Here is a 25,579-nt window from a genome sequence, read left to right as displayed (position 1 = left end):
AGTTTTGTGTTGTTCTATCAATGATTTTTATGCATTGCAAATTGCACTAGTGCGGAAGCAAAGACTTTTGTGTGAAGTCATAAGAAGTGCTCAGAAATGTTGCAGCGATAATGTCCGTGAACTAGTATTTGTAATTTAATAGTTTGTCAAGTAGGTATTCTCTACCAATGAAGTCGACTGGTTGGAGAGTTGGTATAGCGCTGGCCTTCTATGCCCAAGGTTGCGGATTCGATCCAGGAGCAGGTCGATGGCATTTAAGTGTGCGACAAGCTCATGTCAGTAGATTTACTGGCATGTAAAAGAACTCCTGCGGGACAAAATTCCGGCACATCCGGCGACGCTGATATAACCTCTGCAGTTGCGAGCGTCGCTAAATAAAACATAACATTTAACATTTCTACCAATGAAAGGAGACTAATACATACATGTAGGCCTACTAATGCGATTAAAATTTATTTATTTATTTATTTATATTAACATATATTTTGATAAATATGTGCTATAAAATATCTTTTCTTGTTTATATTTCCTTCAAAAGAAACAATTTCATCTCCTTTGACACAATTTCAATAATTTTGTAGTGTTTGTAATTTCGTAACAATAATTAAGTTTGAGGTGAAGATCGTTATTAGTGGCATCTGTTGGCTAAAATGGGAAACTGTCAAGGAGCATTATGCGGAGATCGAGAAAGAACATGATGATAGTAATAAGGAAGTAAATTTTTAATTATTAAAGAAGTAAACTAAAATAAATAACATTGCAGGGTTACGAAATTTATAGAATCTACGAATCTTTGCTGTATAACCTACCTTAAAACACATTACGATTAAAGAGACAAACATAACCTAATTCGATTAATGAAATACAACGATAAGCGGCTGCTTCATGTTATGACATGGTATGTTTATTGATATGACGTCACTAGTAGCGATTCATTGATAATGTACAACACACTTTAATTCTTTCGTGGAACAGAAAGATACAATTTCATACTTTACAACATCTTTCATTAGTAATTTGTAATGTATTATATACATCATACCTTTGTGGAATAGGCTCCTGATCATTGGGAAACATTGGCCGTTTTTGTGTGTGGTAGTAATAGTACGAATGAAAAGCAAAATGTTTCCATTGCTAAGAATGTGGCATTAGAAGGATTTCCTTTCAACCAATGACAGAGTGACAGTATCAATTCCAATTCAGCCCATGGTGTGAACAGCCTATGAAAGGTCAAAACCGACTAGCAGGCTGCTATCCTTACTTTCACAGGCCTCACCAGAGGTGAATGATCATCCAATTAGGACGGAGGTAATGTGTGATCAGTACGATGATCTCCCATCTATTATAGTTTATCTAAATGCAGTTTGCTGCAGAGGACAGAGGAACTCACCTAGTCTTTATTGTGGCAACACCGTAATTCCAATCCTCGTTATCTCCACTATATGTTGTTGTTGTTGTTGTTTTCTAATGCCAGGCGTTTGACAATAAAGTCATTTGACCTCTTGCACTCCAATATTTTTCAAAGATATTATCATGGCCAGCCACTGAAGCACAGATTTTGAGGTGTTCCGAATCCATTTCTTGCTTTGAGTTGCACAATGGACAGTTAGGAGACTGATATATCCCAATTCTATGCAGGTGTTTGGCCAAACAGTCATGGCCTGTTGCCAATCTAAATGCAGCTACTGACGATTTTCGTGGTAAATCGGGTAATTAACTGTGGTTTATGACGCAGAGAGTTCCTTTTTTCCTTTGGGATTATGTTATCAAATTTTGTTTGTTGAAGTCTAAGTATGTAGATTTAATAAATCTTTTCACAGAGTAATACATAGATTTAGTAACAGGCCTCTAGGTAGCAGTGCTGCCCTTCTTTGCTAAAGCATCCGCATTCTCGTTTCCCAGGATTCCACAATGGGATGGTATCCATTGGAATACAATTCTTTTATTGAGTGATATTAATTGAGATAGCATTTTAGTTATTTCTGATGTTTGAGATGAAGGTGTGTGTTTAGAGACTATTGATAGAATAGCTGCTTTGGAGTCTGACAATATAACTGCATTCCTAAATTTATTGATGTGGCATAGAAGATTCCCGAGACATTCACTTATTGCAATAATTTCACCATCAGAACTTGTTGGTCCATATCCAAGAGCTCTATAAAGTGAGAAGAGACAGCACGTAACACCTGCACCGACACCTTGTTCTCTGGAGATCAAGGATCCGTCTGTGTATAAATGAAGCCAGTTTTGTGGAGGGTACCTAATATTAATTGTCTCTAAAGACAATTGTTTCAGTATTTCAGTGTTTACTTCTGATTTCAGTATTTCTTCTGTTAAATTTAGATTATATTCTATATTTAATAGAGTTAAAGGGTTTGGTTTAATTTGTAAGTTTTCTTTTAAATTCGGGATATTGATTTTCTGTTTTAATTCTTGAACCATGGATATGAAACTTTTTTGAGTTTTTAATCTACAGAGAGGACTGTATGAATGCCAATTGTTTCGTGGTAATCTTATAAGCTTTTCATATAGAATCAGTGCTTTTTCTTCTATTGTCATTTTGATGCTGTTAATATTAGTGAGGAATTTCATAGAATCTATTAGAGTTGTTTTAATCCCACCAGTAATGAGCCTGAGAGCTTGGTTTTGAACATATTCTATTTCGTTTTCTATTCTATTTCTCCGCAGTATGTCAGCACTGGCTGTATAAACATTTTGTATGTTCTCCACTATATGTTCAATTGTTTTTAAATGTCATGGTAGCGACTCTATTATTCCATTTATTGTTACCGGTATTTCCGTGTTAATACTTTTATTAGTTTAGTTAAAATAGCGTTCACACCTAGCAAAAGTGGAATGTCGTTATTGGCTTGCGGAATTTAAGTTTCCTGTAACAGTCCAGAGAAAGTACCAACGGGAACCACACCCGAGAGGAAGCATGTCATAAAACACTGTTTGAAACTGTCTCACTTGTAAAGAAGGTCAGGTGGTAAGAAAGTGTTTCTACATGAAGTCGAAACAATTCTAGAAACGTTTCAGCGAAGCCCCGCCAACTCTGATCGGCGTGACAGTAAGAAACTTGGTATACCTAGGTCGACTCTTCGTGTTGTTTATAAAAGGTTATATCTGCGTGTGTATACAGTTCAGTTTGTTAGAAGTTGAAGCGGAATGACATCCCTACGAGAGACGAGTTTGCTAACAATATGCTGTCGGAGATTGATAACACCACAACCGATGTGGTTAGTGATTAACTGATTACGTAGTAGGCCTACTTAATAATTATAGAAACCGACTAAAACTAGTTGGCACGAGAAGAAATATTAGAAGGCAGGCCTACTTTCCTTCATCCTCACGCATTCACGTTATTCAAATGTCGAGGTACACCCTATAAGCCTATATTGTACCTGAGAGCACGCCACAGAGCGTTTCCACCATGAGGGATAGTCCATAGCCTTTGTAGCCTGAAGTGATCTCTGGACCACCGAGTGGCATGAGACAGAGTGTTTTTAATGCGACGACAGCATCCGTGGTGCTGAGCCCCTCGGCGTCCTGCGCCCAACCGTGTACAATTGGCTCCCCCTTTCTGCGCTGCACCTCAATCTGTGATATGTGGAATATGTCAGAAATATTGTCAATCACTAAAACATTAAGAAATTTCTATACTAACATGTTAATAAAAGTGAGAAACTGTAAGAAGAATTGAAAGAAAAAGATTAGAGATAAGATTATATTAGAGATTGGAATACATTAATTAGATTACATCGTACTGATTCAAGTAGAATGAAATTGTATGTATTGTATTGCATTGCATTAATTATATTATGTTATGTTATGTTATGTTATGTTATGTTATGTTATGTTATGTTATGCTATGTTATGTTATGTTATGTTATGTTATGTTATGTTATGTTATGTTATGTTATGTTATGTTATGTTATGTTATGTTACGTTACGTTATGTTATGTTATGTTATGTTATGTTATGTTATGTTATGTTATGTTATGTTATGTTATGTTATGTTATGTTATGTTATGTTATGTGTTATATGTTATATGTTACGTTATATTATATCATATTATATTATATTATATTATATTATATTATATTATATTATATTATATTATATTATATTATATTATATTATATTATATTACACAGAAATAAGACCACGAAACAAACTTTACACATTGAATCAATTTTAAGTATCATTGTTAAGCATATCTTTAATCTTTTATTGAAATTAAAAACTTTAAAATTTCAGAGTGCGTTCTGATTATGGAGTTATACCTATAATCTTTGACGTAGAATAATAGCCTACTGTTTTTCTTCTCCATTGTTTTTTTTTTAATTATAACAACAATTTTATAGTAAGCTTTGTCTTCTAGGCAGCCTTCACTTGGAGGAAGCTGAATAAAATTTATTCGAAATAAAAAACCAATCATTGTGAAAAATGTTTGCTCTCTTAAGGATAAGTTAACGTTGCGTCTAGTATTGTAAATATAAGAAAATGGTATATAATCTTTACGATTTTTGTGATAATACTTCAATAATGTGTACGAGTATTTGTACAAGTGTTCAAACTTTCAGACTTTAAATGCAGAAAAGAGAGTTTAGAAGGGTAATCAATGTGTTTTAGGCATATTTCTATTTTTCTTTTTCGCTAAACTGGAGAATAAGGTGCTAGAGCTTTCAACCGTTCCGTTACGATGATAACCTAATGCAGTCAAATACACAATATCGCCAACATATGGGCATGATTTTTGCCTGTGACGTCCTTATCAGGAGAATTTTTTTTTCTATTTGCCCCCTTGGTTCTGAACATTACTGAGAGGTGCGTTTGTTGAGAAAATATTAATACTTACTTACTTACTTACAAATGGCTTTTAAGGAACCCGAAGGTTCATTGCCGCCCTTACATAAGCCCGCCATCGGTCCCTATCCCGTGCAAGACCAATCCGGTCTCCATCATCATATCCCATCTCCCTCAAATCCACTTTAATAGTATCCTCCCATCTACATCTCGGCCTCCCCAAAGGTCTTTTTCCCTCCGGCCTCCCAACTAACACTCTATATGCATTTCTGGATTCGCCCATACGTGCTACATGCCCTGCCCATCTCAAACGTCTGGATGTAATGTTCCTAATTATGTCAGGTGAAGAATACAATGCGTGAAGTTCTGCGTTGTGTAACTTTCTCCATTCTCCTGTAAATTCATCCTTCATAGCCCCAAATTAAGGCTTATTGTAGGCATTCGTAACAAGCTATTTTTTTTACGGTGATGGGTTGTTAGTCCTTCGCCCAACCCCCAAGCTGGAGGACCACACCTTATCGGCTGTCCAAACTGCTTATTTAATATATTCGCAGCTATCCTCCATATCTAGAGGTAGTTATCAGATAATCGATTCAAAAACTTATGTACAAACGCAACCAAAATTAACCAGATTTTGACAAAACACATCTTCTTTTCTCTTCATAATTTGTAGACTTTCTACTTGTTCATTCCTGAAACGTGTTTGTCCTATTACCATTATGATCACTAAATAATATTATTATTACTATTATATTATTAGCCTATTATTGAGTTATGAATAGATGGCTGATTCATATGCAATAAAAACGGCAAAATATGCTTGCACGTATGCACTTAAAAGCAGGATGAAAATGTTAATATACTAATTTAAATTAGACGCACTGGCACTGAGATTTTTCATTTTATTGCCAGACATAAGGTGCTGTTATTTGCCATTTTGTTGCTGAAGCTGTACCAGTTACACAACACTAAACGATTAGTTGCAATGGAGCAGTGGAACGGTGCACAGTGCACATTTGCAATCAATTCAAGAACAGTTCTTCTTCCACTCTGTGGCTTTCTTTTCGTAGCTGATCCTAGGCCTCAGAGTTTGTAATCCATACCGGTACTGCGATGGCATGAGCACGAGGCATACGATCATGGCGTCCGAAATTGAAATTTCTACGAAATTCCCTCCTAGCAGCCTCGTAACTCTAATTTCTATCTCCTTGATTGCAAATATTACGCCGTGTACCGTTTCACTAGTCCGTGGTGACTAATCGTGTAGTGCTGTTTCGGCAATATAACGACAGATAGTAGCATCTTATATCTGCTATTATAAGCCTACTCGCGTGCCGAGTACTTTAAAATCGTCCGTTTCCCTAGCGAACTCTGTACCATCTTGCTATCACCGATTCCATCGACTCTAAATATCTTATGTAGAGATCCAGAAACAAGCATGCGCAGTATGTTAGAACTGGAACTTGGAAACTTTAAGTGGCCCAACTTTTGTTTCTGGCTCTGTACTATTTTATAGAGCGTCATTTAATAACAGACAAAATTGTGTTTAATTAAAAGAGATTAAAACTATTTACATTGGTTACATTGTGTCATATACCCGCAATAGAGATGTGCAAAATAAATTAAATTTCAAATACTATGTGATACAATAAAAAGAACTTTCAAAAACTGTAATAGAGCAACGCTGTTAAAACTTTACAAAGTAATGGCGATCCCAACCTTGCTTTATAGGTGTGAAAGTTGGGTCTTGACTATCTCACAACAGAAGAGAATAAAGACTGCTGAGATGAAATTTTTGAGACAGGTGGCAGGTTATAGACTCATAGATAAAAAGAGGAATGAAGATATCAGAAAAGAATTGGAAATTCAGAGTCTAAATGAAATAATCATTGAATACAGACAAAGATGACAGGATCATATACAAAAAATGGATGAAGATCGTATACCACAAATAATATATAAGTATAACCTGTAGGTAGAAGAAATGTCGGCAGGCCACGGATGAGATGGTCGGATCAGTTTTCTTGAAGACGGAACGAGCCACAACGCTTATGCCGTGATGAAGATGATGATGATGAAATTATTTTAGAGTGAGATTAGATTATAATTAAAATGGATTATAATCGGATTGAAATTACTCATAAATTAGGACTGGACACGTATGGCCCTATATATAATGATTCGACTTACATAGCCCTACATTATTTGAATAATAGTTCCAATAAGTAAACTATATATATGAATATCGTTTTTCTCTTTCTTTTCTTTTTTGCTGTCGATGGATGTATGTAACTGCATCAATTGATTATAGTCTATAAGCAATAAAAGTGCAATATAGTGCAAGCTAATATTATAGTAATTAATTAAACCCACATCTGCAATTAAACTGACAACTGTATTTTCTTTCTAAGCCATTTCCCATATCAAGGAACAAGATAGTCGAATGCTTTTTAAAGTTCCTTTATGCAATCTTAGCATTATAAATAGGGTGACTATAATTGCATCAGCCGAAAGTGAGGCATCTGTCGTTATCAACCGTCAAAAATAACTTGCGGAAGTTTATTCTGGAATACACAAACATAAACACGCTGGTTTAATAGGTAATGCTCTGGACTTATAATTCTGTGGACCAGGTTCGATCCCCGCTATACTCCTGATTTATAACTTGCGTTGGGAAAGCCCGTGATTCAGGTAACATAGGGGTTTTCTCTGGAAGCTCTGATTCGCTTTTGGCACCGTAACAAATCTCCATAATCATCTCATCTCATCGCGGGTGTAGCGTAGACTAGCCTCCTATGGTGCACCTTGGGCGCACCTATGGTCTACATAACTCGCTTCATATTCTGGGTGAATGACGTAGTACCCGCCGTTAGTTAAAAAGAAAAAAAAAACATCATTCTGGTATACGATAAGCCTATCTGAATTCTTCAAAGTCACATGTCGTTTTTTTCGTTTCTCTGCCGAGACCGATCTTAGTTATCACTACAGAACTGTCGCGAATCGTCTTTCACTGTTTATTTATCTTTCAGATCATCACAACTCTTTTACTTGTATGTAAAATGACAAACTTGCATAAAATGTTACTTTGTTTTAAATAATTCTCTGTATTTACACAGTCACACACCAAACACAAAAAAAAAAACACACACATAATTTTAGCACTCAGTACCTTCTATAATCATGTAAGTTATGTCAATTTCCAAAGCCTTTTATGCATAAACAACCTATTAAGTCAGCTAGCTTTATTAGTTTTTACATTAGAATATTATTGGTATGATCTATTCACCTTTTACTTAAAGTGAAATATCTCCAGACTTAATGGAACTACGGTAATGTACACGGGGCTACAGCATTCGGAGGATTACGCATTATCAGAGTCTTTTAAGCCTAAGTACGTTTTCGTAGCTCCACTAGATATCGAGATATTTCAGTTGAAGTAAAAGGTGAACAGATTTTCCAATTATTTTAATATATAGGTCGTGGGTTAGATTCCCGATTGGGCTAATTACTTGGTTGAGTTTTTTCGGAAGTATTCCCCAACCATAACTCGAATGTCAGGCAATGTATGGCTAATCCTCGGCCTCATATCTCCAAATACCATCTCGCTATCACCAATTCCATCGACGATAAATGACCAAGTAGTTAATATAGCATATTTAAATAACCAAGTAAAAACTATTTAACAGTTGTTTAATATTAGAATAAATGAAATTATCAGATCTTTACGTGTTGCCACTAAAAATCGGGACAAAAGTCAACGTTCTATATAAAAAAAAAAAGAATCGGGACAAACTTTTGTGCTCTCAAAAACGGGACAATCCCTGTTAATCTAGGCATATGGTTGTTCTAATTATAACAGTCTTTATAACATACATTTTTCATTTTCATTTCCGCACTTTACTGTACTCAACTTCACTGAGTGTTTCTCTTCACTTCATTCCCATGCACTACCTAGCGTCTTACCTGCTAATCATCGTCGTACTCGAACTAAAGCTTCTAATGCAGCCCTCTACCCAGTAATAATACTTTGCTAACTAAATTACCGTAGCTTATATAACACATTTCACGTAACTTACACTTCTGTAATGAAATTACCTTGCCCAATGCCACAACAGAATTCGCCATATCCAAGACGAAACTATCACCGTCCTTCCCAGGCGCTGCAAAGGAAATGGGATTGTTGCCGAGAGCCGACTGAAAAGAAATTATTTAAGGTATGAGTAAGGACGGAAAGAATGCAGAATTTCTTCTCGCTAGTATGCCAAGAACTTCAAGAAGTATCACCAGCGTATAGGGAATTATAAGTATGCACACTGCGCGTCGGTGCCTTTGATGTAATAGTGCCTTATTTCAATGACCTTCAAACCAGCTCTATCTGCACCAGCGGGAGGTTCTGCCTTTCCCCCTAGAGTTGGCGCTGATATCGCACCAACAGTCAACAGCAGAAATACTTTCCAGGGACTCAGTTTTGCTGTTCCACCGTTCGCGGTTGCTCGATTACAGTGACCTCTAGCGTTCGAAAGTGGAATTATACGCTAACGGAGCGCATGCGTGCAGAGAAACAGACCAGGTAAATTTGCACAGTGTCCATTCTTTAACATTTCTATTCGCTGGTATTACCGTCGACTGAAAGAGTAAATTATCTCTATTTCACATAGGGTATTGGGAGGCTAAGGCAGGCAATCTGTATTAGTAGCAGTAAGGATATCAATGCTACGTTGTCGCCGCCTTTACGCTCAAGAAAATATCCCTGGTACCCATTTCTATTACAGGCTGACTGAATCTCAACGTCCTAGTACGGACGGAAGAATTATATCAATGAAGAATGAAACCCGCGACATTCGGCTTTGTAGAATAGCGCCTTATCGTAAGACGCGTGCCACCAACAATAAATTAAGTTCATCAATATTTTAGAGGAACCACACCTAATAAGATGAGGGGTTTGTTTAAAGCTTATAAATACTAACATGCTGACTATAATTTAAAGTTGTTATTAGAAGTTACTGTCATTTGCAACTTTATGCGAAATAAAATTTGTATAAACAAATTTAATGTTTCGTAAATTAGACTATGCAATTAATTATATTGATTTCTGCAACAGCTGCATACTTATAAAATGCTGTCAGTATTATAGGAACATCACTTTTCCTTTACATTCTCATTGATATATATTTAAATATTTATTATGCAACATTTATTTAATAATTAAAGTGAACACTTTTTCTTAGTGTATGCCTACACAGAAAAGAGGTTTCACATTATAATTAAACATTTTATTAGGTAAAAAAAACAATGTTTCGTTGATCCAATACAGATACTTGTTCCCAAGAAATCCTATGTAAAACATAATAAGACTACGAGAAGGCAAGAGTCATGAAAAATTTCTTCAGAACAAGCAATCTAAATAAAGGTCAGCAAGTGAAAAAATGAGATGGATCGAGTAGAAAGGGATGTACAGACAGTGAGAAGCAAACAGACAGTAGGAAGAAAGTGTGCAATAGTAAACAAAAACCAACCTACAATTTAAAAAAATGGTTTGTAAGTGGTGAACAAGTGGCAAAGGTTATTGAAAGGAAAAAGAATAGAGTGTAGGGCGGGAGAAAGCGAAACGGTCATAATGTTATAAGTAATGTAAAGTATAAGAATATAGTGTAGCCTTATTTACTTACTTACTGGCTTTTAAGGAACCCGGAGGTTCATTGCCGCCCTCACATAAGCCCGCCATTGGTCCCTATCCTGAGCAAGATTAATCCAGTCTCTACCATCATATCCTACTTCCCTCAAATCCATTTTAATATTATCTTCCCATCTACGTCTCGGCCTCCCCAAAGGTCTTTTTCCCTCCGGCCTCCCAACTAACACTCTATATGTATTTCTGGATTCGCCCATACGTGCTACATGTCCTGCCCATCTCAAACGTCTGGATTTTATGATCATAATTGTCAGGTGAAGTATACAATGCGTGCAGCTCTGCGTTGTGTAACTTTCTCCATTCTCCTGTAACTTCATCCCTCTTAGCCCCAAATATTTTCCTAAGAACCTTATTCTCAAACACCCTTAATCTCTGTTCCTCTCTCAAAGTGAGAGTCCAAGTTTCACAACCATACAGAACAACCGGTAACATAACTGTTTTATAAATTCTAACTTTCAGATTTTTTGACAGAAGACTAGATGACAAAAGCTTCTCAACCGAATAATAACACGCATTTCCCATATTTATTCTGCGTTTAATTTCCTCCCGAGTGTCATTTATATTTGTTACTGTTGCTCCAAGATATTTGAATTTTTCCACCTCTTCGAAGGATAAATCTCCAATTTTTATAGTTCTATTTCGTACAATATTCTGGTCACGAGACATAATCATATACTTAGTCTTTTCGGGATTTACTTCCAACTCTATCGCTTTACTTGCTTCAACTAGAATTTCCGCGTTTTCCCTAATCGTTTGTGGATTTTCTCCTAACATATTCACATCATCCGCATAGACAAGAAGCTTATCCTGACTTATCCTGAACTTTCATAATGGCATATTCTAGAGCGAAGTTAAAAAGTAAAGGTGATATGCATCTCCCTGCTTTAGCCCGCAGTGAATTGGAAAAGCATCAGATAGAAACTGGCGTATACGGACTCTGCTGTAAGTTTCACTAAGACACATTTTAATTAATCGAACTAGTTTTTTGGGAATACCAAATTCAATAAGAATATTATATAAAACTTCTCTCTTACGCCTTTTTGAAATCTATGAATAACTGATGTACTGTACCCTTATACTCCCATTTTTTCTCCAATATCTGTCGAATACAAAAAAATTGATCAATAGTCGATCTATTACGCCTAAAACCACACTGATGAATCCCCAACAAATATAGTGTAGCCTAAAGGTAAAAAGGGTAAAGGTAAAAAGGGTAAAAGGTAAAGGTATCCCCGTAACATGCCATGAAGGCACTTGGGGGGCATGGTAGAGTCCCATGCTTTCCATGACCTCGGCACTAGAATGAGGTGGTGTGGTCGGCACCACGCTCTGACCGCCTTTTACCCCCGGGAAAGACCCGGTACTCAATTTTATAGGAGGCTGAGTGAACCTCGGGGCCGTTCTGAAAGTTTGGCAACGAGAAAAAATCCTGTCACCACCTGGGATCGAACCCCGGACCTTTCAGTCCGTAGCCAGCTGCTCTACCAACTGAGCTACCCGGCCGCCCAAAGGTAGTAAATGAAATAGTGAAGTGGTGTAAAAAGGCAAAATGAGCGAGGAGTAGGAATTAACCATGATACATGTCAGTAAGGACTAAGAAAAAATAAGTACATCATATGAGTAAAATCAAGAAAGAGATAAATACGGTAATGAATAGTATGTGTTGTGAAAATAGAGACTGTACTAAACAGTAAACAAAGTATTAGGGATAGAGGAATTAGTTTTAGATAGGCTTTAGAACGATAAATAATGTCAGAGAATTAAAGTAGGAAATAGATGAAGTGATAAGAGAAAAGAAGAGACACAGAAGGCCATAGTATTACCACAGTCTAGTATATACAGTCACGAAGCTTGAGTTTTGAGGGTGCTAGGATCAATAGACTGTGCCGGCACTATTTCGCATTGTCTGTAATGAGACGATACTAGCGATCCTAGTGGTTAGCAACTATCTATGGATGCATATTTATTACGTATTGAGCTTCGTGACTGTACATACTAGACTGTGGTATTACATAAAGGAAGATAAGTGCATGAGTCGTCCACTAAGTTTATAAGTGATGTAAGTACTGTAATGTAAGAACAGGAATGCTGGCCCGAATATAGAAATGTGAAGGACCAGTAGTACCAAACGGTTGAATGACAATAAATCATATCATATATCATATCATACTGCCTCATAATACTTACTGTCTTTGCTCGCGTAGGGCTCACTACTGGGGAGGTATTTGTAAAACTCATCCCCTAAAAAAATATGAAAGATTGTACATTTAATGAGTTGAATGCAAAGTTTACTGAACAACAAAATATAATTAATTTATTTATTTATTTATTTATTTATTTATTTATTTATTTATTTATTTATTTATTTATTCTGGTGTAGTTAAGGCCATCAGGCCTTCTCTTCCACACCACCAGAAATACAAATACACCTAACAAAAATAAAAAGGAAAAAAACACTATAAACAAAGTAAAGTCACACAAAAATATACACAGGTTGCAGTCACACAATCATATCACCAACTTTACTATCTGTTAAAATACAGAAAGATCCATTTATAATTTGAGAGCAGATACAGCGCAGATGGATGCAAGAAATTACTCATCGACACTTACGCCACCTTTTTTCGTTTATCGTACACTGACAGTGAGTCAAGAATACGGAGAAGCACAGCGTAACCGTCCAGCGGCATCTGTCATTCTAAAGCAATGGTTCGGCGTAGTATTAGGCAGAGTATTTTTCTAGTGGAAAATTATTTGCAAAATAAAAATCCTGTGAAGCGTGTTAAGAAGCGCAATCGTAAGTTACGTCACAAATATCAGAAATGTTCCTTACCAACTAAATTATATGTGCATGCTCTCATACGCAAGAGAAGTAAGAAGAAGGGCAGTTCATTATGAGAAATGAAGAAAAGAGTTTGCTTTTAATCCTACAATACGTAATGGAAGGTAATTGAATTAGCTTTACTTGTGTAAATTTTACTGCTTAGAGATGATACTACATATGACAAGAAGTTCCTCAAACTCTGGTGTTTAATGAGAGATCTAGTTTTCAAATTCATATCTTATTTTTTTTTTTTTTGGCTCTTACATCTATTATCAGGCAGTACATCTCACTTGATATGTATCAGAGACAGAGCAATTTGTTGTTGTACATCTGAAGTCTGACTAGTGTAAAATGTTACTAGTCAGCAATATACGCAATGAAGGGGGAAATGAACTGATCACCCTATCCCATTATCTCCTGGCTTAGTGAGTGACTAGTTGAACTAAACATACTTGCACATTATTTATCAGAGTTGTGAATTTATTACATATTTCAAAATGAATTTAAATAACATTATTTATTTCGTCTATGTTACTCGGTCCCCACTTCCTTATCTGTAGCGACAATGTTGAAACTGGTCATTAAAATATTTTCTTGTGCTGTAAGTGTATGCTTCGTTTCATAATGTTGTAGACATAACATCTCCATCCATTCCCCGTAGAGACTAATTTTGTTTATCACTTCATGATAAAAATGTAGGTCACCAATTTTTGAGGCCATGATCCTCAAATACAAATACGAGCAAACAGTGATGCAAAAATAAACACACAACGAAACATACATTTTTTAATCATTCTTAAAAATCCATCACTTTCGGCTGTATTGGAATGCGAGATATTCTAGTGTAATGGCTACCGTTTTAACACGTAGACCAGTGATGAGAAATTCGAGCACTGCGGTGGATCTGCCCTCGCTTTGTACAGACCCAGAAACAAAATTTGGGTCACCTGAATTTTCCAAGTTCCAATTATAACACACTGCGGATGCTCAGTAAGCACTGGACATGCACAATATGTTATAACTGAAACTTAAAAAATTCAGGTGACTCAAATTTTGTTTCTGAGTCTGTACTAAGTCTGAGCCGAGAGTAAAGAGACGAGACACGGAGCAGTATAGCCTATAGTAGGGTGACCTGACGTCCTCTTTTGTCCGGACATGTCCTTTTTAGGCCTTTGTCCGAATTCCGGGCGGATTGTTTTAATAAATCAAGAAAGTCCTCCTTTTCGTAACTTGTATGCCTGATATTTTGAAATCATCTAATTTGACGCCTTCTTCAAGTAATTTGCCTGTAGGATTTTTACCAAAGTGAATTATCATTCAACACATAATTATTAATGAAATAAACTTCATTATTTCATTAATATGGCAACAGCATCGACGGAATATATTGTTTGCCAACGGTCATAACTCTCTCTGCTCCTCCCTGTTATGGTCATTGCTCACAGGTAGCTAGTAAATTGAGAGATCGAGGTACGAATATAAATCTAAATAGTTATTTTTTGTTCTCTTTAATAATAATTATACTTCCCTTGACTTTCGTATGTAGCTAACTGTAAAATCATTATTATTAAGTTTTTTTCGTAATTATTTTATAATAAAATAGATATTAATATACTTTTAAGCATGATATAAGCCTAAATCTTTTCTGTAAATATTTTGTAATAAAATAGATATTGACGTAATTTAAAGTATAAAATAGGCCCAAGCTTAAATCTAAGTACATACCGTCAACGGGGTAACATTGGCCCATTAAGGGTAACTTTGGCCCAACAAAGAATATATATTTTAATTGTTATATCTCCACAAAATGTGATATATCCTAGTAGCATCAACTATACGTGTAGATGGCAGCTCCTGTCAGTATTTTGTGAGAGATATAACAATTCAAATATGTAATTTCTGTTGGGTCAAAGTTATCCTTAATGGGCCAATGTTACCCCCGTTGACGGTATTTTCTGTCCTCTTTTTTCGAACAATGTCCTCCATCGATGTGAATCTGGTCACCCTAGCCTATAGAAAATTTGATTAAGATAATTCAAATTATGTCAAATTTATAACATTATTTTGTTTTACTTGAAAAGCTAAGTACAAAATTTCACAATAAGATAAGTCCCCGGGTGGTCATCGTGAATCGGATACAGGCAGGCAGGCTATACAGCTTCTGCCCTAACAGACCGAAGTTCCACCTAGACGAGTATCTGATATATCCATTGCCCGGAGCCCAAAGTTCTAGCAAGCCATTAAATCCTACAGTTATCATTCAGCATAGGAGACAAAATTACGTAGGAAATTGTTATGTTTGTCCAGATTTTTTTTTTACAAAATCCTACGTCATTTACGGCTGTATTTGAGCTCTAAATAACTGAACTAGACTATATAGACCACTAGAAGTTTTTTACATTTCAGATTCATACTAACTTATAGAATACAAAAAATATATTCACCAGCATGCCGTGTTGGAGGGCTAATCTGCTGTACCAGCCAGCTATGCCAAAGTGGTTCGAGTCTAGAACAAAACAACGTGATGAGAAAGTCGCCTTAAGGCATTATTTCAGTTATCTATATCATATAACAATGACATTCTCACATACGATTGGCCGCAACCCATCCTACACCGACATTCTTGGCTTTCTGGATGGCGAGCTCCATACAGAAATTGCCCACTACGGGGCCGAAGCCTCCCTTGCCGTCCACCCATGCCGTGGATGGGGTCTCCTTTAATATGAAAGGTTTCGCGTCCGGGTCACACAGCTTTTTCTTCACGTCACGAATATACAATTCTGCAAGAAATGTACACATCGTCATGTCTAGTTATTGCTCAAACGTCTGACGAACATTTGTATAGCAAAGTAAAATGTGATAGCATCACTGGCCGCGTACTTCAAGCAGCGAAAATAAGCTCTGAATTTGTTAAATAAATCAGAAGTAAAACGGTAATTTAATTAGAAAATATTAATTAAGTTAAAAATTTAACTTTTTCCTATAGTAATATGTATAAATTTGATAGATACCTAAAAACTAAAATAGTTGAAATTTAATATTAGTTTCCAGACTCTCATTCCGACCGCCATATTGAAATACTTCTCTACCAGTGCGAAACCCAATCGGACATTGTCACAATAGTAATTATTGTATTGTAGTGTTTTTTGCTGTTCAATCTATTTGTATTTTATAATTTTCAACTGTTGTTAAACACCTTTTGAAGTACTATACCCTTATATATAACAATATAAAAACGTTGGATGAAATTGCAAATATATTTAACAAATATTTTATTTCAATAATTGATAACCTCAACATCCCCCCAGGCCTACTAACAGTTTAGAGCATACCTGCACAAACAGCGCTCAACGAGTGCGCGCGCTCCTTCGGAGCGGGAGAACCGTATTTACCGCTCGCCGAAACGGAATACGTCAGAATGACATAGACTTGCTGTGGGTAAAGGAGGGGGAAACGGTCACTCAGTTATCTAGTGGAGTGCAGTGTGTATTCTCAGTAACTGTTTCACGTTGCTTACCTACTGTTACAGTACAGTATGAAGGAATCTAAAAGACGGAACATAACATTTAACATTTAACGATTTACAGCTCGAACTTATTGAACTTCAATGTGACTTAAGGGCTAAAGATCGTTTGAATAATACTACTAGCCTAAACATTAGCGATAATATCCACGACTACACAGGCTGGCTATGAAAATGATTGCTATGTTTGGCTCAACATTTATATTTGTGAGCAACTGTTTTCTATAATCAAATTTAATAAAGGCAGACATCGAACATCTGTAACTGATGTTTCATTATGTTCAGTAGGCTACTGTCCCTTTCAGCTGCCAACAGCATAAAACCCCGTTTTGATGTACTGATAAATAAAATATAACAAAATGATATTGTACATTTAAGTAGCTATAGAATTTCTATTATTTCTGTAAAATAAATATTTCTTTATTAATTAATAATAGTCCAAGATAGTTTTGCAAACACTGAACGGGAATTCATTTCATAAACACTCGTAATAGTACTTTCTTTTGTGTACATTTTGTACGAGATCACCCCTTCTTCCAGTCCATCCTTATACAGAGCGCAGTCAATATCTGCCTCCGCTCGTGAGCTGTGAGCCGGCTCGGATAGCGGAAACCTTGTGCAGGCCTGGTTTAGAGTATAAACTTAGACTCTTTAACACATTATTTTCCAACAAAATTCCCAAATATTCAAATATTTCCAACAAACAAACAAGAAATAATTGCAATTATTAAAAATGTAAAGTAAAAAACTTCTCAGTGTATGATGAAATAACAAGCAAAATATTAAAAGCGAGTTCACATATTATAGCTAGACCACAAATTTATTTATGTAACTATTCAATGTTCAATGGTATATTCCCCGAGACATAAAATATTCTGTGGTTATTCCTATCTTCGCAAAAGGAGAAACAACGTCTCCAGAAAATTACAGACCCTCATACCTTCTATCAATTTTCTCCAAGGTCTATGAAAATGTAATGTGTAAAAGAGTATATCATCATCTTGAAAGATATAACATTTTAGCTCCAAAACAGTTTGGATTTAGGAAAACCAAATCCACAGGAAATGCAACATTTAGTTTAACTGACAAAATTATGGAGGCAATTAATAAAAAAATTACAAGTTGGGGGAATTTTCTGTGATTTATCCAAAGAATTTGACTGTATAAATCGTAGAATGTTAGACAAATAATAGATTATTATGGAATTAAAGGTGTTGCATACCAATGATTTCACTTGTATCTCATAGACAGGAAACAGAACGTCGAAATCAATACAACTATATCATTATTATTTCTACTCTGTATATATAATGAATATCATATACCTCGGCCGCTTGGCCATTCCTATATACATTTTTCAGAGATAAAAATAATTACCGGTACCTTCATGTTTCGTGTTACCTTTTTAACATATTGTAAAACCCCTAAAATTGGCGATATTAAAGAACAAAATTAATTCATCAATTTGTTAGAGAAGGAAATAATTACTATACAATTGAAGTATGGTACAGAAAAATTCCATGTACAAGTAATCAAACGTAATGTCTTGTTTAATTATAATGTATTTTGCGAATAAATTATAGAAATAAAGCAAGTACGGTACAGTAAACATAACCTATAATTTCAACATGACTTCAAAATATCCGTGCCGTGCAACTGAAAATTACTGAATTGTGAATAAATGAATGAAGCAAGAATTTCGTAATGGATCATGCTTTACTTCAATTAATTACATAATTACAAGATTAGGTATTATGACAGCAACGAAAACTATACGGTAGACTACTATTATTAATAATTTTTCGTATATATTTCTATCTCATCGTTTCTAGTTCAGACTGTATATATTATCATTTACCAAACATCACATTGTCTATAATGTGGATTATTTCCACATAAAAGGACGCAATACTTCAAATTTACTAAAACAAATACGGTAAACAGTATGCCTATAATGTTTACTGTTAAATTTCGCATCAGTAACACTACACTTAGGCAAAAACACAACTTAACTTACATGCTAATCAATGTTTCCATTTTCACATTCATATTATTAAACATATTTATTGTTTACAATTTGCATAACAGAATAAAAGAACGCAACATTTACTCGAAATAAATGCGAGTATACACATACGAAGTTTTGCCTGCGCCAACATAATTTTCATACCACAAATAATATTACAATTTAAATAATTATCCCATTCGTCGGAAGAAAATTGGTGTCTAAACTGTCTCATAATCAACGTTTCAAATTTTATAATGCAATTACACTACATTTTAAAGAAATATATGATACAATAATTTCTTCCTTTCAACTACTTCACATCAGCTTTTAAGTGAGTCACGTGATCTGCCTTACGACCTGTATTAGCTAGGATGACAGTGCTCTTGGGTATTCATTTGATCTTAAAGTATTTTCAGATTAATTTCGTGCATTTTGCATTAGTTGTGAAATACCTTCCTGTAATACTACTGTATTTAAATAATACTGGGTTGAAAACCGTTGTTAAATTTTTGTGCTGTGAATCGTGCTCTGTAAGGAGCTTCAAGAATCGGGACTTTTTTTTTGTTTCTAGAACTATATGTGCCTATCTATTCTATAGTTATGGCCGGAAAAGAGAGGCATACAGACTGTTCAAAATAATAAATCATATCTTCTACATAGGGGGAAAGGAACTGGTCTAGTTGCCTCATAAGTGGTGCCTTCTTGGTATCACTTGTAAGGTTCAGATCTGTCTTCGGAGAGTTGACTAAACAACAACATCTCCTTCATGCATCACGAAAATCTCTTATGCCTTCACGTCATTTGAAAAACATTCGGAAATACCATTTCTCAAAATTCGGAACTTAGATTCTAGCGATATTTTTACTGGAGTAATAATTAACTGAAATTAAACGGCTATAATTTTTGGTTACGATTATCCCATAAGTAACAAGTATCAATATTGATCGATACACCTGATTATGAATTCGATTCTTTTTCAATACTTGGTTAATTCTCTATACCAATTTTTATTTAATATTGTTACAAGTAGCACATCTTGTAGTGGTCGCAACGTCGCAAGAAACACGTGTCTTATTCATAAGCTCCTAAACAGTAGTGACTAAGTCATGGTTGTGTCTCTCTATGGTTCCGCTATGGCGATCATCGCCGAGCGAACAGCGTCAGCTGAGCTGTTTTCTTTACAGCGAACATAGTCGTCTTTCCTATCGAAAGGATTAGGGCCTATGCCATCAGAAAATTAGATAGTACTGACTAAGTTTGGAGGCAATAATTCTTGCTGAATCATTCAGCACTGGAGGTCGGAGACAAGATTAAAGGCTTATTTTTCTAGTAAAGAAGGAAGAGGAAGAGCCAAATGGTATCAGTGAGATACAACGTTGTATTTATGCCACTTTAAACACAGACGTACCGTATATTTGAATTATTTTCCGAGCAAGCTATGCGTGTCAAAATTAATTCAAGCCTTTGTCCAAGCTATTTAACTTAAAACTAATTCTGAAACACACTTCATCACGATTTTAAAATGATATCAAGTAGGTTACATTAATCGGTATTAAAGGTTGGAATGTCGGTGAAGATAGCCTATTTCTTTGACCTATATATATATATATATATATATATATATATATATATATATATATATAATCCCTGCTCTAACAAACAACACAAATTCAGTTTTTTTTATAAACACTGTCTTTAAAATAGATAATATTTTAATTGTTCTTCCTCTAATATACTGGAGTATACACAGACAACTTGTGTTGAAATACAGATACTTTACCAATCTTGCCTACAATTTCACCAACTTCCTTCCACAACATTTTCTAGTTATGTGTATCTCTGTATTTATTTTTTAACTCATATCGTACAGTGCAGAATGGTTGGAAACATGGTTAATTGAAGTTTCATCATTTATTTCCGAGAAATTGCTAAATACACGAAATTTCGCAGCCATATCTGTGCTATTGTAATTCGTTTGTTTTCTAAATGAACGACGATCATCGCTGTCAATTTGACGTCAAGTCAATCCAGAGCGAAGAACGGTAGCGCAGATCGCTGCAGCCCGTGCAGAACGTTGTAAAGAAACTAGCCCCATTTATATACAAGGTGGGCCAGTCAAACGCGAAGATTTGATGGGAGTATACTGTTCATATGGAGAGGGTGAGAATGAATATAACCGTCTCTTCTCTATCTACTTACTTTACAATTTGTGACTCCTTAGGCGGTGACGTCACTATCTCCGCGTTCCCTAGTAACGAAGTTGTCTGCCTTTACCATGTTTTGTTAAATGGTGCTCGTCTGCGATATCACCCAACAAAATTCAAATTGTTCAGGCTCTTCATCCTGGTGATAATCAACAGAGAATTCGATTTTGTGAGGCTTTGCTTGTTACATTGACAGAGGATGAAGACCTTGTAATATTTGTGGATGAGTGACGAGGCGCACTTCTATCTCAGTGGATTTGTGAATAGACAAAACTTTCGATATTGGTCGGAGGCAAACCTCGTTTGCTTCATGAGAAACCTCTCCATGCCCAAAAGGTAGCGGTGTGGTGCGCGGTTTCATCAACTGGAATAATCGACCCATTCTTTTTTGAGAATGAGGCCGGAAATACAGTGACTGTTAATTCAGTTTTACACCACAATTCGCTCATTTTTCAGTGAATGAAAACACACTGTTTCAACAGGCCGGAGCAACAAGCCATATCGCAAGAATTTCGATGGATGCTGTGAATGCTTTGTTCCCGAGCCGCGTCATTTCTCGGAAAGGGGATATCGCTTAGCCGCCTAGGTCACCTGATTTACCGGTGTGTGATTTCTTCCTATGGGGACACCTCAAAACGAAGGTGTTGGGGGGAAATCCACCCAGAACAATTCCAGCCCTAAGACAACGTATACGAGAAGAGGTCGCTGCGATACCTGTCAATATGCTGAGAGGGGTTAATGAACAGTTCGTGGCCAGACTCGAAAAATGTGTGCGTTTCAAAGGAGGTCACTTGGCTGATGTAATTTTTAAGAAATATTTTTTTTGTTGCATACCTAATGGTTATTCATGCACTTATTATTTCTACTCATTAAATTGATATAATAGTAACGTTTCATTCTTTTTGTGCGCCTTGAAATCTTTCCGTTTGACTGGCCCACCTTATACAGGGACATCATTTTATTTTTACTAACATTTTTAATATTAACCTGTCTATACCTTTAGAGAACCGGAAACACCGCTTGCTCCCCCCTCCAAGACTGGAGTTCGATGATACTGGCGTAAAACACAAATCATTCTACTAGGTATAGGAAGGAAGAAAAGTAGTTCATCCATTTACGTAAACTTGGAAATATCGCGATTTTGAGTTTGATAATTTTCATTAGGTTTTTCTTTAATCAAAGTACAGTACTGTATTAAGAATAAGTGTTTTTACTCACGAAGTGAGTTATCCATGCGAACGTATTCATTATGCAGTGTATATGATACTGTCTACAGCACATTAGCGTACAATATAGAGAAAGAAGTTAAATTGAAAAATAATCATAATATGAATATTTAAACACAATTTTGAAAATGGTGGCCGTTCATTTCGATACAGGCTTCAGTTCTTTTGTGCATATTACCGCACTATAGATTATTGCATCTAATTCCAATTGCCAGTTTCGTCCTTCGTACTAGTAACTCATGTTGAAATAATTCTGTACCTACTCTACGTACTGTAAATTCAATCTTCACTTCTGCCCGACCCGAAAATATAAAATTACTCAGACATGCTATCTACTGTCCGTCCAAGTAGTTATGCCGCAGGATTGTAGAAAGGGGGGAAATCACGTGACAGTTAATTACTTAACGAGGTCCTTTTCTTTAAGTTAAAGAGAAATTAATGTTTTCAGAAAAGAGCTAAGACAGCCCAGCTATTACAGAGGGGCGAGAAGAAGCAGGTGGGGGAAATCGGGATGCGACGTAGGCAAACGGACAGTACCTGTGCGAAAATATGATTCAATATTGAAAGCTCTTTCGTCACTGGAAAACGCGAACATATTTCTGGAACGTACTATACTCAGTAACTCAGTACTGCTTACTATCTGCGGTCTTGGTTCTGTGTGAAGTTGGAACTTCCTTAGTAGAAGGGATGGGAGTGAAGTACATTCAAAAACTCAGGTACAATAAAAATTGAAGTAAAAATAAAATGATGTCCCTGTACATGTAGAGTACAGCTAATTGAGCGGCGTTGTTCGCTCGGCGATGATCGCCATAGCGGAACCATAGCTTAAACTCGGTTCCACAACAAAAACATCCCTTCCTTATTTGTAGATGGTTTGGTGAATATGCCTGAGTGCAAATTTCTTTAAAATCATGTTCAATTATGACAGAACGTGCTGAATTGCAGTTTGAAGTACTAGATATTATCGAATATGCAATTATGGGCTATTAATCATTCTTAGCATAGGACTTTCAGTTTTTGCCCATATGGACAAACCACGCTCCGCCTACAAAATACAAATAGACCTATTCTCAGTTATGACTAATAGTAAATATTATTATATAAATATCTTTTTTTTTTCGTTGTTGGTAACTCTATAGCATCTATTAGATGCTTTATGGTTATGTTAACACATGGAGTTACTTGTCAACAATATGACGCTGAAACGTGTGTTCAGGTTACTGCCCAACGACAGTCCTGATGTATTTTTATATTTGTGATGATTGGTTAATTATTATTAACCCGGCACACTCACAATCACACTCACATTCCTCTTCTTCAAGAAAAATTCACCGAGAGCTGAGCCCGGAAATCGAACCCGGGACCTCCTGATCTGGAAACCAGCTTGCTCACCAACAGACCACGGAGGTAGTCATATATAAATATCTTGTGATCCATTAAACTATCCAATCACAAGTAACTTATTGAACCAGTATCGTACTTCAGCATAAAGGCCGGTTTTAAATTGTCAGCCATTTAAGTTTTAATAGTCACCAGTCATTGTTACTTTCAAGTGGAAGAAGGTAATAAGTTTCGTGGTTCTATGGTTTCGGGCTAATATGAAGTTTGGAACAATTTATTTTGTTAAGTTTATTTATACATGCATTAACATCTGTGGTCACATTGCGTGTTTAGGATCTTTAAGTATATCAGCAGCCCGTTTTTATTATTGTTGAGTTCCTTTTTTATTGTCGTGTGTGATAGATGACTTGTGTTCATGTAGACTAACTGATTTTAGATTTTGATTAATGTTTATGAATTGGTGATTGAGGTGGTGCTGAATCACTGTATATAAATTTCCAATCCAGTATTTACCTTTGTGACTGAGAAAAACCACAAAAAACTCCAGTCAGATTGGTCGCCTCGAATGTGAGTCAAACGTTACCATCTGAGCCAACTTACTCGGCGGAACAATAAAATTTTCAATTGCACCCTATGAGTGATAATCGCGCCATTTGCTGTTCACTAAGCAACCATAAAATGATGTTCCCTTGTTTTACAAATTGTCAAAGCCTGCTAATTTCTAGACACTGTCCACTGTTTAAGTTATTTTTTTTAATTGCTTTCATACATTTCTTACGACAATGTTAAATCCTTATAACCTATAACCAGGAAAACATACGGTATTACGTAGTACTTTCAAAATAACAGAATGAGCTATTTTTATTTTACATGATAACAAATATGAAGGTATCGAGTATCGAGACAAAAAATGCATCGATGAGTAAATCTATTATCGACCCATCTCTAATGATACTACTACTACTACTACTACTACTACTACTACTACTACTACTACTACTACTACTACTACTACTACTACTACTAATAATAATAATAATAATAATAATAATAATACTATTTTCATAAGGAGAGTTTTAAAAATGGTAATGCAGTTTGAACTACGGTACCTATTCTGTTGAGACCATGGCTGTAATGTCCCTTGTAGTCAGCGTCCACCAGTACGTCGGCCAGCTGGACGGCACTATCGTAGCTCGCCCCAACGCTACACAGAGCGTCGCACAGGAAGCGTCTCACTTCACCTATCGGAGCCACCATTCTTCACAGACTGACATCGTCCACGCTGTCACATAACTAGATATATACCAACTTCGTCCCCCTGATAGCGTTGCAAACAAGTCACTCGGGCCACAGTCTAGTATATACAGTCGCGAAGGTCAATACGTAGTAAATATGCAAACATTAGATAGTTGCTCACCACTAGGATCGCTAATATCGCCTCATTACAGGCAATGCAAAATAGTACCGTCACAGTCTATTGTTTCTAGCACCCTCAAAACTCAAGCTTCGTGACTGTATATAGTAGACTGTGCTCGAGCAGCGACGACAGCATACTGTATGTAGTTTGTAACTGAATAAAGAGAACAAATGGGGTGCGTATTGAGAGAATACAAGTTTACTATACAGACTGCCTTAATGATGTCATGAGTGTGGGTGGAGTTGTACGCTGACTTTACGCTCGAAACTCACTGGTAGTGGACATGATTTCATAGCATTTATTTACCGTTCTTCGACAGTTCTTTGCTTACTCCCGTACTTCTACACTTTCTGGCACATTTCTTAACTTCCTCTCTTAGTTCTTCACATTCATCCACACATCTTCACTTCTTTATTCGTATATCTGCACTACGTACAGCATTTCTTTACTTCCCATGGTAATTCTTCTCATTCTTCCGTACTTCTTTACTTAATTTCGTAATATTTATATACAGTACATTCATATGAATGAATG

The 25,579-nt window shown here is 36.0% G+C and overlaps 1 protein-coding gene across 2 annotated transcripts in view; it reads right to left on the bottom strand.

Moving 5' to 3' along the window:
• The window catches only part of LOC138699761 (uncharacterized oxidoreductase YjmC-like), a 32,338-nt gene extending 7,240 nt beyond the window's left edge, over positions 1-25,098 (bottom strand). Inside the window, exons 1-6 of one of the 2 annotated variants that reach the window (XM_069825875.1) lie at positions 24,738-25,094; positions 15,918-16,106; positions 15,771-15,832; positions 12,690-12,743; positions 8,906-9,004; positions 3,405-3,600 (exon numbers count right to left, since the gene is read on the bottom strand). In XM_069825875.1, coding sequence (XP_069681976.1) covers positions 3,405-3,600; positions 8,906-9,004; positions 12,690-12,743; positions 15,771-15,832; positions 15,918-16,106; positions 24,738-24,885 — 748 coding nt within the window. In that variant the 5' untranslated portion in view covers positions 24,886-25,094. Of the gene's footprint in view, positions 1-3,404; positions 3,601-8,905; positions 9,005-12,689; positions 12,744-15,770; positions 15,833-15,917; positions 16,107-24,737 lie in introns of both variants that reach the window. The other variant, XM_069825876.1, reaches the window with a different exon arrangement.
• Between the last annotated feature and the right edge of the window lie 481 nt (positions 25,099-25,579).

Source organism: Periplaneta americana, chromosome 5, assembly GCF_040183065.1.
Source record: "Periplaneta americana isolate PAMFEO1 chromosome 5, P.americana_PAMFEO1_priV1, whole genome shotgun sequence".
Lineage (NCBI taxonomy): Eukaryota > Metazoa > Arthropoda > Insecta > Blattodea > Blattidae > Periplaneta > Periplaneta americana.
The sequence above is the reverse complement of the archived record's forward strand: the minus strand, read 5'-3'. Positions and strand labels throughout refer to the sequence as shown.